Genomic DNA, 16,260 nt, shown 5'->3' with positions numbered 1-16,260 from the left:
CAAACACATAAAACAACAACACAGTGTGGAATGCTGCCATCATAGGTGGCCTATTAAATGTCTGGGGTGGGACGTCATGTAAAAGGCAGCATGGCTATAGACAGCCAAGGAGCAAAATAAACCTGAACAAGTTTCTCACAGTTGTTTTAACTCCCCCCCTCCTCATAAAGTGTCAGACCCCCCTTCATCTGGAGGAGGAAGAGGATACCTGCCAATCATCAGAGAGGCCCCTGAGTGCTTTTACCAGCTGGAGATGTTTCTAAACATTGTATGTATAAGTCAATTCTTCACCTGAGACACAAAGTACACCAACAACTGTCTTGACAGACACAATATGAGTCAGAGTTGTGTCTCAAATGAGCATGGAAGGACACACTAATAGCGGGATTATGTGAAATGCCAAGCAGATAAATGCACCAAACATGTCAATAACAAACGTTTAATGACAATGACAGTACTATACATGCAGAATGACGGGAAGCAATTCAAATAAGGGAAGCCTGGTGTGGACTGGCCCTAATGATAGTCTGTTTGACCATTTAGTTTAAAGAGTGAGGCATTAAGTGGAAGGGCTGAAGGCTACAGAGGTCTGAGAGACTCCTGGATGTTTCTACTGGCTCTCTTCTTTCTCACACTCTGGCTCTCCACTGCTTTTCTGCTGCAAGTCTTTTTACGGCTCAGGCCTGCGGGGCCAGATTCTCTTGCGCTGAAGATAATAGCATGCTTGCCCTTCTCTAACAGGTGGCGACTCGGCAACACGCCTCCGCTCCACCTTTCCCAACTAGATCCTTATAGTCTACAGTTGGGTAATAGATATACAAGTCCAAACTGTTCCGTGGTCTTCTTTGCACGCTGAGCATATTTTAATTCAGGTTTTAGTGGAACCTGTTGGCCCACGTTTAGTAAAAGTCCATCCCACCTCAAAGCTAACAAAAGGGGAGCCTTGTCGAACTTACTGTAATAAATTATTTTAAACCAAGGACATTCAACTCAATTGTTTTGGGGGCCACTTTTCCAGAAAGCTAAGGACCAGGGAGAGCGACGTGGGGGGGCAGACTTGTCCTTTTACTATCAGTCTTATTTTGCATTTTCCGTACAACCGGTGTTCTCTACAGTAGACATTTGATTTTGGTCTGTTTCTTTTGTCAGACTTACCGGAGCACTCTGCTGTTTTTAAGGACCTTTTGCAAAAAAGCTTGTCCAAGATCATCTATTGAGGCACTCTAGTGTTTTTAATAATCTGCTGCAAAAATAAAAGTCTCTCACAAGTTTGTTGAACTGAACTGCTGTGCCACCAGTTGAATAGCACAAATGATGAGAAAGAGGGGACCTAAAATGGAATCTTGAGGAACACTATATAACTAAAGAAGTTGAACAAATGACTACTGACTGCACCTGAAGTAAATAAGCTACAGCAACACCTTAGTTACTTAAATCACATTACAAATTAAATGTGTAGCTGCCAAAAAGGTGAGGACTTAACGGTGTGCCTTGAGGAATGCCTTAGTTCTGTTTGGACCCCAGTGTTTTATGCTTGCTAGCATGGTTAAAAAGTCAATGCAAGGATCTGCCAAAGTTTTACTAGGAATGTAAAACTCTTTGTGATGGACACTTCAATTCACAACGCAATACATGAATTATGATGTGGTTCACTTATAAAACAGAACAATTAAATGCGATTCGATTTAGTGTATGACTGATTCAATATGATTTGATTTGGTGTATGAATTATTCGATTTAGCGTATGAACAATTCATTAATATTAGTTTCGGTGTATGAATGACTCAATTCTATGGTTACTGTTTGTTGATGGACATATTCTTTTTTTTACACCACTAAAGAACAAAAGCATTTTTTCCTGTGTATACGCTCCTTATGTTAGACGACAAATAGTTAGGACCTTGACACCAAGCGCTCAGACGAGATCTGTTCAAGCTAAGTCTATGAGCATGAACTGATGAAAACTTTGATAAGAGGACAAACATCTTGTCATTTGAATTCCATTAGAATAACAATAATCTGATGAATGAGAATACCCATAGGCACATTCTAAAAATGTGACATGCTTCCAGTATTTTTACATTTTAAAAACAATATATATCGCCAAAGATGTTTTATAAAGTAAGAGGCAAACACATGTCAAATATGTTTATTTTCCTCTAGTCGAGTCAAGTCAGTGTCGTCACAGACGCCTGCCTACGGGTTCTATGGCTTTACTGGGGGGCAGGAATTCTGGGATAAGGACGGGAAATTACGTGTGTTGTGGAGTTGAAAGGGGAAAGGAAAGTTATCGTAAAAGGGAAAAAGACACAGAGACTGAGCCTGTTTTACAAGAACGTTTCATGAAATAAAGAAAGACAAACTGGAAATCTATCTGTGCCTCCATTCCTTCCTTGTTGATGTTACAATATTGATGGACGGCACAGCACGGAGACGGTCCGTGGTGTTCACGTTGTGTATCTTGTGGGTAATTATCTGGCGGGCAGCCATGTTTATCGCTTTGTTTTTAAGACAAACTGTCTAATGATTGCTAGTCTCGCGCAACACCCAGTCCAAGTATCTACGTCAATTTTCGTCTCATTTAACTTAAAAGACTCTTTTCACAGACAACCCCTGGCTCTCGTGTTCTTTTAAAGGCAAAAACCGTCAACTGATATTTACCTTGGCGTGATAAGCGGTCTTCACTCGATTAACTTAAGGATTCACAGCTGAGTCTTATCAATTGAGGGGGCTAGAAGCAACATAGCTGAAGCGGCCACTTCTCGATATCCGGTCCCATGGATTTATCGTTAACAACCCTAGTGTTTATAGTGGTCCGAATCTCTCTAACAGGAGCACTCTATTTTTTTTCGGAATTTGCTGAAAAAATATTTGCCTTCCAAGTTTTGAACTGAACTTGGGGGCCAGTATGATTTCATTCCTGGGCTGGTTTGGCCCCTGAGCTGCCACTTGAATAGCCCTGGTCTAGAAAATCACACAATTTCACTCTTGGAAGATAAATAGATGTTTATGTTTTTATCAAAGGAAGTCAGCTTAACTTTTCCATTATTGGCAGCAGATGTCTGGCAACCATTCCCAAAGCAGCTGTCCTTCAAGACGTTTTTTTTATGATTGCATATTTAATGCCCATGTTTGACAGTTCAAGTCGAGAAAGCATGAAATCATAAGATTGTTTTCTGCTTCTATTCCAATGCCTCCATTTGTCAAGCTGCACAAGGTTGGCCAGTAAGTGCATGTGTGTACCTCTGTGTTGCTTTCAATAAGAAGCAATGTTATTCTATGGAACCACATGGGGCACAGTCCTGTCAGCACTCACATCAGCAGCTCCCAGTGTTTGCCCAAAAGTATCCCGTGATTCCACTATGGACAGAAAGAAAGCCAACTACACTACTTTCCACTCCGGCTCCTTACAGAGCAAGTGGCTCCTTTCTCGCATCTTGGCCCATAAACCTCTCAACACCAGCGCTTCAACGGCAAATGGACGTGGAGGCAACATTTATAATTACGCCTGGTTTATACAGTAACAGGGTTTACAGCCATTGACGCAATAGCTCATAAAAAAATAGATGCTGAGCTTTTTTTTCTGTGTGTTTCAAAACAGGTGACATGCATAATTCTTGTCAGAAATCAGCACAAAGTATTGTTTCTGGCGACATATATTGTATGCCAAACAGGAGCAATGTCGTCAGTACCACTAGAAAAAGAAACATCAACAAAGATGAGTAATATTTATTGATGTATGCTGTCCGTCCCACTTTTTGGCAATACAAGTCAATGATGTGTGAGCAGAGCCAGAGTTTTTTTTGCTGCTGCTGCTAAAATGCAACACCTGTGACCAGAGCGCCCAAGTCTGGTCTGGCGCACAAGGCTGCATAAACACTTGCGGACCGGAGAGGAACAGTGGAAGCTCTGTGCATTTGCTATTGGATTATTAACATGTTTACCAAACTACCAGAAAAACTGCCCCAGTGCCAAGTGCCTTAAACTATGATTTGGTTGTATGCGCCTCTGGGCTGTAATTGCTGTTACTTTGTCTGCAATATGTTATGTGCTGTCTTGAAGGGTACAATTAAGTATAACAACATGCATTTTTCAATTTATGAGTAGGTTATGGGAAAGATGCCAAACATTATAAATAATGATGGCAAGTGGTTGAGCATTTATTTACATATCCAGCGGAAAAAATGAAGCGTAATACAAGCAGCCACTATATCTTTAATGTGTATTCATAAATTCATACATTTTGTTGTGTGGTGTACTATATGGTTTTGTTTTTATGCGATCAAAAATAATGTTTTGATGTCCATTTAATATGAGGCAAACCAACAAAAGACCATTGCAGTTAAAATTCCCCTCGAATGCTAACAACTTATTTCATAGTTCTGGACCTAAACATTATGTCCCCAGGTAAAATTACCCCCAAAATAGGCACTGCAGTGATTTTAGGCTTGTTTTTCAAGAGAAAGTTTCTACGCCCCATTTTAGCCCCAATCCTGTGACATCATCCAAAAAAGAGCAGAGACAATTTCATATTGGGTGGTATCTTCATGAATGATAAATAAATGGGTTGTACTTGTATAGCGCTTTTCTACCTTCAAGGTACTCAAATCGCTTTGACACTACTTCCACATTTACCCATTCACACACACATTCACACACTGATAGAGGGAGCTGCCATGCAAGGCGCTAACCAGCACCCATCAGGAGCAAGGGTGAAGTGTCTTGCTCAAGACACAACGGACGTGACCAGGTTGGTACTAGGTGGGGATTGAACCAAGGACCCTCGGGTTGCGCACAGCCACTCTTCCACTGCGCCATAATTCTTCCCGAATTATGTTATTTTCTCTCAGTTAATAAAGGAATTATCAAATATGTCTGCCAGATGCATTGTTGCAGGTTGTAGAAATAATAGTTAAAAAGGAGTCAGCCTGCATACATTTTCAAATGATGGGAATATGAGATAAGTATGGACTTGTCTTGTCAATATGATGACGAACCAAGTGAGAAGAGTGTAAATTGAGGAGGTAATTTTTTTAATGATTGTATCTTGGAAGCAGAGGAGTTTTGGATGGGAAATGGTCAAATGCAATCCTGAAAATCAGGAGCACCATCGAGGGGAATACGACTGAAAACAACCTGCAGAAAAACGGAGAAAGAACAGCAGAAAACGAGACTAAAAGAAAGTAAGCTGTTCGTATTTTATTTTGTGTGCTCCTCTACTGATGTTTGTTTGTTTTTTTATCATGAAAAGACTTGTACACAGGATAGATTTTTATGTCACTCAGGCAAATCATATTGTGGATGTAGTTGCCCATATCTGCTGTACAGATTCACTTTAGAAAAGAGAAGTGTTGGATATGTTTGTTGCCTTATTTGTATTGACTTCATTAAATGCTTAGGTAGCATTTTCCTAAACAAAACCAGATTTCTTTTAAGTAATACAAAAATGTATCATACCTGTTTGTCTGTTATATGTAAGAATATAGTTATAGAACTGAACTGGAACCCAATTTTATGAAAAAAGTATTGATTTTGAAACAAGAATTGATTCTGAATCAAATCGTTACCACCAAGAATCAAATCGAATCGAATCATCTGGTGCCCAAAGATTTATAGCCCTTATAAGGGCTATGAATATATATATATATATATATGTATATATATATCTCAGCTTCAATCGGGCGGAAGGCGGGGTACACCCTGGACAAGTCGCCACCTCATCGCAGATAGACATATATATATATATATATATATATATATATATATATAATTATATATATATATATATATATATATATATATATATATATATATATATATATATATACATATATATATATATATATATATATACATATATAAATATATATGCATATATGCATAAATAAATATATATATGCATATATATATATATGCATATATTTTTTTTATATATAGATGCATATATATATATGTATATGTAAACATATATATACATCTATATATTTATATATATATATATATTTTTTTTTTTTGATGATTCTGAGACATACCCACGAAGAGCGATCTTCAAAATGTAAGTTTTTTTATTTATTTGCTTTTTTAAAGACGATACACGCGTCACAGCAAATAATGCCATTATGTCATTTTGATCACACCCCCTAACCACAGGTATCTTGAAAATCTAGAGTAAATAGTAAATGCGTTATGCTTGTATTGCATTTTTCTACCTTCGAGGTACTCAAAGCTCTTTGATACTATTTCCACATTCACCCATTTACACGCACATTCACAAACTGATGGCGGGAGCTGCCATGCAAGGTTCCAACCACGACCCAAGGGTGAAATGTCTTGCCCAAGGACACAACGGACGTGACTAGAATGGCGGACGCTGGGATCGAACCTGGAACCCTGAAGTTGCTTTACCATCCAAGACACACCATAAATATATATATATATATATATATATATATATATATATATATATATATATATATATATATATTTACATTCCCAACATCTAATTTGCAAGATTGGCCATGACGCATGTGCATGTAATTGTAATGGACAACATAGGTGAGAAGGACGGCCAACAAATATATTAAAGTAAAAAACATTAAAAGTAAAACAAACATGTTTATTAATACCAATTATTTTTTTTCTGTTAATTATTTTTATTGTTTTTTTAAAATCCACAAGCAAGACTGAGCGGCCTGTCTGCGCGTCCAGATGGGGGAGGAGCCCGCAGCAGCACCAAGTATACAATGGGAAGAGCAACATGTGTTTTTATGTTAGAGTCTCCAAAAGTCTTTTCACTAGATATGCCGCTAATATCTCTTTAAAAAAGGAAGAATATCGAGAGAAGTCAGAACACTAACTAAATATACTGACAAAGTCGCTATGTTGCCGACACAAAACTTTCCTGCACAGTCTACTTATTCTCTACTTATTCTTTACTAGGTGGGTACTTTATGATGTGTGTTAAGACGCAATGTTACCATGCATATTGTCATCTTTTTTACAACGCGCTGCATTGGCAGACAGTCAATAAATTAGTGTATGGGATTGCAGTCAATACCTTGGCCTCTAATACTATTGTCAATTGATAATGAGCAAATCTTTTGTACTCAATAATCTATTTTGCTTGTTTTTTCAACCTCCATGAGAAAACTCCCTAAAAATCCTCTCAACTTCAAATGAGTTATCTAAGCTCTTTCCAAGCTATCTGTCAGTGCCTGTCTCTGACATCCCACTATCCATTACCTCCACCTCTCTCCCCTGCTGCTTCTCCTCATCGCCTATCTTTCTTCATCCCTCTATCCTCCATCTCCCATGTCAGTTGGAGATTAATCCCCTCCCCGATCCGTCTCTGTCTCCTGGCTAACTGACCATGAAGGGGGCAGTATCTGGCAATGCTCAAGCTTTTATCAAGTGTTTCCTTGACCAACACTGCTAATGATATCAGCAAACACACACGTCTATTGTTATCACAAAATTGGAAGGGTGGCAGCGGTTGGAGGCCAACTCCAGAGGAACTTCCCCATTTGGTCAAAGCAGAGAAGAAAAAAAAGAAACCATCAGCCTTTAGGACATACCTTGAAGATGACGACTTTTGTAGTGGTCCTTTGGTTTGGTTGGGTGGGCCCTGGCGTTGCCGTCACATTTTGGCTGTTCATACCTTAAACACAAGAAATAGTTTAGGCCAATGTCATGTGATTGTCCAAAGACAGAATATACGCACATCTAACTTGACCGGAGTGATATGAAGACAGTAGGGGTGACAGGGAGAAATTTAAAGGGAGACAGGGAGCGTGGGACACAAAAAAGCTTTAAAAGCTTCCCCTCGGAGAGCCAGAGCCCCACTCCTGCTCCTCTACAAGGGGGCTGAAAGTTGGTCTGGGACAAGTCAAGAGAAAGGGGAAAATCCACAATTCTATGTGTGCGCTAATGTACTCGCTGGCACTCTGCCTGGATCCTTGTAATTCTGATAGCAAGCCTGTGTACCAGTACTAGTTGTACCAGTACACCACACAGCCAGCCTGATCCTTGACTTGTCGCTTACCAAGAAAACTTGGTTTCCATTTACACATCAGTCAGATTCCTTTCAGTCTTCTCTGTGAAGTTCCAATTAGCATTCCCTCGAATATACTATAACTTCTGGACTATTAGACGCTATCTATTTTCTCATGCCTTGAATCCTTCGCTTTGTACAATGCGGCAGATAGTTTATGGATTTTTCAGTTTACAAGATTCCCATGCCGCCAGTAAATTTAGCCTTGTTATATCAGGCCAAAAAGTTTGACAGAAAGGTCACGGTGGACCAATGAAATTATTCTCATTAAATCAAGAGCACTCACACAATCATTCAGTCAGCCATTTAGCATGTTGTGTACTCACCCTTATCAAAGGGAAGACACGACGGAATGCACAAGACACAGCCCCAAAGCTGAAGAAGATTGACCCAGCCGTGTAAAAAAAGAAAAGAGCCACTGCATGGAACATAAACTACTACCCCTTCGGACTGCTGCAAGCCGAAGAAGACGAATTCAGTGGTTTCAGCGTGCAGGAGGAGGAGAAGGACAAAGACCGCTTTACAGTAAGCTTCTATATGTCTGGTTACAGGCACAGATTTTTTTGTTAAATTTGTGAATGAACACAAGCTCCTGTGAAAATATTTATTATTTTATTGTGTACATCTGTGGTGAATATACAGTATATACAAAACCAAGTCTGTCCAAAAATTAGGAGGGTGCGGCTTATATCTGGATGCGCTCTATAACCTCCAAAACACTAAGGGCTGAGTTCTTGTTTAGCTGTGTGGGTTTCTTAAAGATGAGAACGCTACATGCAACATGCAGTAGACTGTAATGATTTGCCTTGAGTAACTTTCCGCAATGCAGTCAGCCAAATAAGCAGACATCGCACCTCAAAACGAACAAAGGAATAGCCTATTAGAAATCAGTCAGGGCTTGGAAAATTACATTTTTTTAACAGTCAGTTAAAACGGCATTTTGTCATTGCTCCATGATAAAAATGTTAAAGTGTATTTGTGACGAGCCAATGGTATCCTTCTTTTATTGCCACTATCCTATTTCTTATATATGACATTCCTGCTAGTGGAACCTTCATTTCCCTTAGGAGACACACCAAGGAGCAATAAAGTTTCATCTAATCTTAATTTAATCCATTATGCCATTATTAAACCATCGACTGCAGTCAGAGTAAAACTTTGTATAGTCTGACTGACTTGTCCACATGGATAAAACCTCTCCACAGATTATCACTTTTTTGCTAGAAGTTTGGTATTAGATGTCTAGATATCTGCACTCAAACTGAGTGCCGTTCTAGCTCGTTCTTGCTTGATTTTGCTTTATATCCCTCAAATACCATAGTAAAGCACTGTGGAACCTCACAAATGTAACACAATCTGTGCACTGAAGTTGGTTGACTTCCAGGTTGGGTCAAATAAAACAATACATTTGCTAATAGGAAGGTATGCAAAGGTGACTTAATAAATCTTTATTTACTTTACAACCAATCTTAACTGTGGCAACTTGAACATCCATCCATCCATTTTGTACTGCTTGTCACTCCTGGGGTCATCGCAGGGCCAAACAAAATAGAGAGACAACATTCACAATCACATTCACACACTAGGGCCAATTTAGTGTTGCCAATCAACCTATCCCCAGGTGCATGTCTTGGAGGTAGGAGGAAGCTGGAGTACCTGCAGGGAATCCACGCAGTCACGGGGAGAACATGCAACTCCACATAGAAAGATCCCGAGCCCAGGGTTCGAACCAAGGACCTTCATAGTGTGAGTCACACATGTACTATCTGATGTGAGGTCTGAGCCGGGGATGTCGTTGTGGCTTGTGCAACTCTTTGAGACACTTGTGATTTAGGGCTATATAAGTAAATTGATTGATGGGCGCTTGATACTAACCCCTCTCTCTAGAGATTCTTGGCAGACATATAAGGAAGAGTAGTGGACAGTGCAAATTGGCCAAAAATGTATTGTCTTTGTAGTCTTTTATGATTTCAGTTATTTTACTATATAGCTATAATTTCAGTTTTGTATTCCTCATATTGTACAGCATTGTTTAATCAATGGTTGTATAGTAATTGTCATACTTTTCCTCTTTGACATCAGTGGTACTGAAAAAAACACACATTTGTATGCATGATGATGCCTTAGAATTTGTTTAACATTTGAGGTATTTATTTTCATAACTCTCTGGTTGAAGCTACAGTCATACAATTTCTGGGACATTTGACTTTGGAGTTTCGATGGTGTATGTCTGCATTTGTATTCAGAAAATGACTTTAGCTGGGTCAAGTAGTCGGTTGGCGAATTATCACTAATCTGTTGAAAGGATTATTGTATGTTTTCCACTCAGAACAAGGCAGTATTTGGAATATCAAAGTAAACCCAACATGAGTTACATTCAGTGTATGATCGAGGTAGTCTGCCCTACCTGGTGGAGGTGCCAGGTATAGGTCGTCCCGTGTCAACCAGGACACACCAGCAGTAGCCGGTGGAGGGGTGGCACTGGACCGGCTTGAACAGTCCACCTTGGGCACAGTCGGGAACAAATACAGCATCGTTCTTGTGCTGCCTTGCTTCCTCTTGAGCAGACTGTTGCTCTTGATCACAGGATGAGGCTGCGAAGGGAGAATACAGAGGCATTGGGGGGTGTTTGATGGTTACAATAAATACACACACACACACACATATATATAAATAAAATAAATAAATAGGTTGTACTAGTATAGCGCTTTTCTACCTTCAAGGTACTCAAAGCGCTTTGACACTACTTCCACATTTACCCATTCACACACACATTCACACACTGATGGAGGGAGCTGCCATGCAAGGCACCAACCAGGACCCATCAGGAGCAAGGGTGAAGTGTCTTGCTCAGGACACAACGGACGTGACGAAGTTGGTACTAGGTGGGAATTGAACCAGGGACCCTCGGGTTGTGCACGGCCACTCTCCCACTGCGCCACGCCGTCCCTATTTATATATATATATATATATATATATATATATATATATATATATATATATATATATATATATATATATATATATATATATATATATATATATATATATATATATATATATATAATAATACAAATTAATGACAAGAGCAAAAAAGGTGCAGACAGACCTATTCAAATGAGGTTTTTGCATGTACTGTCATTTGTGACAAAGGAGACACTCATTTCCCTCCATCATGGTATGCTTCAGTGGTTCAACCTGTGTTGTTTTGTTATGTAGTGGAATATGCACACACACCACCTGAGGCAGTACTGGCTAGTTTTACGCTCTGGACGAACCGTTCCCCACAACACCCTAAAACGTCCAATCTAAAACTTGACTTTTACAGTCTTCTTTGATGCAAAATCAAAAGTTACATTGTCATACGAAAATTGTTGTGCAACTGCACGATTTATGCTGATGATGGCATGTCCAGAAAAACGCTTTTGTGATATCGTGGACGTCAGTGCGTTTTAATAAGCTTCACTGATTCGCTGGTCAGTCAACCTGAGTCGCGCGAGTCACGTAGATGACTGCACAGACTTTATTTTTTTCCATTCTTACGTAAAAGTCTAGAAAACTGGCAAAGTTTGTTTTGCGCCCTCGCATATATTGAACTCTGGACGGTTGTCCACATTTCACATAGCAAAAACCGGTCCTGCACACCAACTTTTCTGGCCAACAAACTATAAAAGTACAAACAAAACTTATTTTTCAGGTCCGGTGTGATGATGTGTCTGAAATGATCGATAATTGCATGAAAATGCATGTCGCAAGAAGGGCTTTTCAAATAGGAGATATGTTAATCCCCTATATGGAAAAAAAATACTGCCGAAAAAAACAGACACCAATATTAATGATTTGAATTGCTTTTAATCAGTCCCTTTTTTCATGCAGCAGTATACAAATATAAATTGATATTGCTGAATAGATTATTTTTTATTTACGATAGTCCAAATATGTTGACATACGTACATAGAACAGAGGATTTTCCTTTTATAGCGTCTGTCTTTGAAGCAATCCGAGCATAACTGTGCCAGTTAGCGCAAACATTTTAAACATGCGAAATACAAATGCAAAACAGTTTTGAATCACATTGCAAGGGCACAGTTATTATATGTGCATCTCTTCTTCCGACAATCGTAGGCGTTCTAATCATCAGCATATATTCTGCATGTTCATGACGACAGAAACACTAAATAGATTTTTATTTTGATCGTTTAGGAGAAACAGTTCAGCATGTCAAGTTTGTCTTATTTTCTAATACATGCAAACCTTTGGTAGATCAGGCCTGTAATTGTTCAAAGGTTTACCATATCTGACCGACTCAATCTAAAGTCAAAATACAGTCAGTTTGAATCTTGAATTATCCATAAAAGACCAATGTTACACAGATTTTTAATTGAAATGCTAGTATTGTCCTCCACATCGAGAGAAGCCAGATCAAGGTGTTCGGGCATCTGGTCAGGATGCCACCTGAACGCCTCCCTAAGGAGGTGTTTAGGGCACGTCCAACCGGTAGGAGGCCACGGGGAAGACCCAGTACAAGTTGGGAAGACTACACTGAAAAAAGTGACTTTTTGTAAACTCTATTAGAGTAACTGTCATAATTTATACCTAATATTTTTAACATTCAGTAAGAACTAGAGTTTCTTAAGTAAAATTAAACATTTTATTAACGTAATACATGAATTATGGGGGAAGAGTAAGTTTTACTTATGTTTCCTCATACTATTTAAATGTTTAATAGTTGTATGTACATAAACCTAAAAATATTACATAAACTTTACTCTGAAAATCTAGTGTTTTGAAACGCATGCACGACGACGCATGCGCACAGCACAACAGGCTCTGGCCGACTGGCTCTGCTCCGGCCGTTAGGATCACTTCACAGAGCACAGCAAGGTGGCATTATGGGTAATTCTTATCTTGCCTTTATAGTGTGTTACAGAGTCGATGTTTATCAGAAATGTATTTGGTGTGGGTTCACAGAGTGTGGCGGATATTAGTACGATTTTTAAAGTTGTTTATATCACAACCGTCAGTGTAAAAGGTATGGCTGTTGACCAAGTATGCATTGCAATCTCGTATTAGAGACAGCGAAATGTATGCGCCCTTCCAGCATGCAAATTCTAGACAAAATGGTGTAATCGTGGGCGCGGTGACATGTTGAAGCGCATTGGCCCCCAACCACTGTGCCGTGACCGCTGAATAAGTTGTTAATAAAGTCTACCTAATCACATTCATCTTTTTCCTGCACGCCAATGATAAGCGCAGGAGTGAGAGGTTATAAAACAATTAACGCTCCGACGGTTATTTAAGGAAATATGGTATATAAAATGTACTTAAAATTTTTGAGTAAAATGATGTTCCAGCCGATGAATAACAAGTAGACTTTACTCAATTTGTTTAAATAAATATAACTTAAAACTTGGGTGCAATTAAGTAACTGTTACTTAATATCTTCACAACTGTTATGTTATATGGTAAGTAGAATTTACTTGATACTGGTAAGTGAGTGTTACTTGATATTGCAGCATTAAATTTTACTTAAATCATTTGCGTGCAAATACTTACAGTAATTTTTTAAGTAAATCTTATGAGTTATTTTTTTCCGTGTATGTCTCCCGGCTGGCTTTGGAGAGCTGGACGAAGTGGCTGGGGAGAGGAAAGTCTGGGCTTCCCTGCTTAGGCTGCTGCCCCCGCGGCCCGACCTCGGATAAACGGAAGAAGATGGATGGTTGCTAGTATTGTGGTAAGATCCTATGAAAAGCTGTGGAGGGTGAGTACCCAGGGACAGGCTGAGTAGACTGCTATATCAGCCCCCCTGTGGCACTGTTTACGGACATTAATGGGCTAAAGACACATGAGCGCAGCACCCTATGCTGCAAGTTAAGTAAATATTTAAAAACTCTGTGGATGTATGTGACAGTGAGAGAAACAGACAAGACACATAGAAAAACATTTTTCCATCGGGCCTTCACCTTCACACGCTCAGGCACATCAACACACTACTGCAGGGTACCGTAAAGCAGCTTCTCTATGTTTACATGGTCACAATTCCCAGAGAAAATGCAATGCTTCTGTGTTTTATCTGTCTGGCCAGGTGGAAAAAGGTGGCCTTTTTAGCAAAGCCTCAGCAGGATCTACTCTTGTGTGTGTGTGTGAGATTTTAGACTTTAATTTAATGCAAGCTGATCTTTTTCCTGCTTCCCTCAAGGATCGGAAGCTCCTTCAGGATTATGGCTATCCCTTTTCTTTGTTTACTTTCATGAGAAGTCTTTACACACAAAGAGAGAGTGAATGAAATGCTTCCCTGCGTCTCCTAACAGACTCTCCTTGCTTGAGTTCCTTTAGTTGGGCTTTCTTTGTTGGAGACGGTTTCATTTTTTCCCTACTCCAATACCCCGAATAACAGATGTTAATAAAAACATTATTGCTGTGTTTTTCATGCTTTATTTTATTGCTTCCAAATCATGATAATGGGATTCATGCACAAATGCACTCATGCACGCTGGCTTTTTTTGCTCGAGGGTAAAAGAACAACGTTTTATGCAGTCCAAAACATATTTCCCCAAAGAGCCATAAGGTAATCGATCAGTGTGGTGAGATCAACGCGCATAAGTCAAAAGAATAGGATTGATCATGTGTTTGTGCCATGTGCTGATAATTACAGATCATCTGCAACAAAAAGAACCACAGAGACTTAGATCCCAAAGCTCAATGTATTCCAACACTAAGATGTTCTGTACTAAAGAGCAGCCACAAACCATGATTGCTCTCAAAAGTCATCAGGGAAACGCAGAGAATGCTTTGAGTTGAGTTCACAAACACCCAAATCGCTGTCATTTAAAAAAGAGGACTTTTGGAAACTCACATGGTGCTCTGGTTCTATTGTTCTGTCGGCTGCGGACCTGCTCCGTCCACAGAGTGGGGTACTGGGAAATGATGTCTGAAAGAAATCACCATGACAGCTTTATTAGCATCAAATGATAACCCGCTCATATATCATTGGAGCCAAATGTGGTTGTTCCAAAACTCACAAACTTTAAATATCACATCACATCACAGTTGTCGCATCTCAAATTACATAAAAAAAACCCTGCATTTGACAGTTGAGAGTGGAAAAGGAAAAATTGTGTAGGTAAACAATGGACTAGGGCTGTGAATGTCATTAGGCTTTCAGATTATAACAGTGGTCTCCAACCACCGATTCGGGGACCGGTACCGGTCCGTGACGCATGTGCTACCGGGCCGCACAGAAACATTAAATAATTCATAAACTACCGCATTTTCTCATACTTTTAGTGGCTTTGCGGTTAGAATGTCCGCCCTGAGATTGGTAGGTCATGAGTTCAAACCCCCGGCTGAGTCATACCAAAGACTATAAAAATGGGACCCATTACCTCCCTGCTTGACGCACAGCATCAAGGGTTGGAATAGATACATAGATAGTACTTTATTGATTCCTTCAGGAAAGTTCCCTCAGGAAAATTAATGGGGGGTTAAATCACCTAAATGATTCCGGAGCGCGGCCATTTGACCCATCAACTGTGATGGGTCAAATGCAAAGGATAATTTCGCCACACCTAGTGTGTGTGTAACAATCATTGGTACTTCAACTTTTACTTTTAACTTTGGCCTGTCCCACTAAACACACCAATAAGCTTATTAATAGATGTACTGTCTATTACAACTCATTTGTTATAGTACATGGGGCATTGCACATTAATGGACATATACAATGTTAATGTGCCAGATGGTAGCCAAAGGCTAATCTTTCATGCTGATTTTATGATGTTTTTATCTGCCACACTTAGAAAGCCGGTCGGTGAAAATAATGCATACATTATTATGGTGGAAAAATTAAAGTTGTGAAAGCTTGGATTATAATACCAAATGTGACTTTTTTCTGATGACAACGACTTTCAATGTAACTTTGTGCATGTTTGCAAATGTTACATAATAGATAGACATAGTTCTCCTGCTACTAATAACATGCTGTTGTATTCAAGATTTTTAATACCTGGAATCCATATCTGTACTCATCTCTATCAATTTTCATTTGCATTTTTGTGTGTTTCTGGGGTATTAAAGGTCATTTGTTTAATAATTATTCATCTTTTTTTTACTTAGCATTAAGCACTGCAATAATAATGATAACCGTCCGGTCTAATTGTTATAACTTGTTTTATTATACTTCTGATTCTCATTTGAGTGTATTGATTTCC

General features: G+C 39.2%; 1 protein-coding gene across 1 annotated transcript in view; it reads right to left on the bottom strand.

Moving 5' to 3' along the window:
- The window catches only part of smoc2 (SPARC related modular calcium binding 2), a 92,987-nt gene that overhangs the window by 11,283 nt on the left and 65,444 nt on the right, over positions 1-16,260 (bottom strand). Inside the window, exons 7-9 of the mRNA XM_061910734.1 lie at positions 14,907-14,981; positions 10,458-10,644; positions 7,575-7,657 (exon numbers count right to left, since the gene is read on the bottom strand). Of these exons, the coding sequence (XP_061766718.1) occupies positions 7,575-7,657; positions 10,458-10,644; positions 14,907-14,981 (345 nt within the window). The remainder of the gene's footprint in view (positions 1-7,574; positions 7,658-10,457; positions 10,645-14,906; positions 14,982-16,260) is intronic.

Source organism: Nerophis ophidion, linkage group LG09 (assembly GCF_033978795.1).
Source record: "Nerophis ophidion isolate RoL-2023_Sa linkage group LG09, RoL_Noph_v1.0, whole genome shotgun sequence".
Lineage (NCBI taxonomy): Eukaryota > Metazoa > Chordata > Actinopteri > Syngnathiformes > Syngnathidae > Nerophis > Nerophis ophidion.
This window is presented reverse-complemented; position numbering and strand designations above follow the sequence as displayed.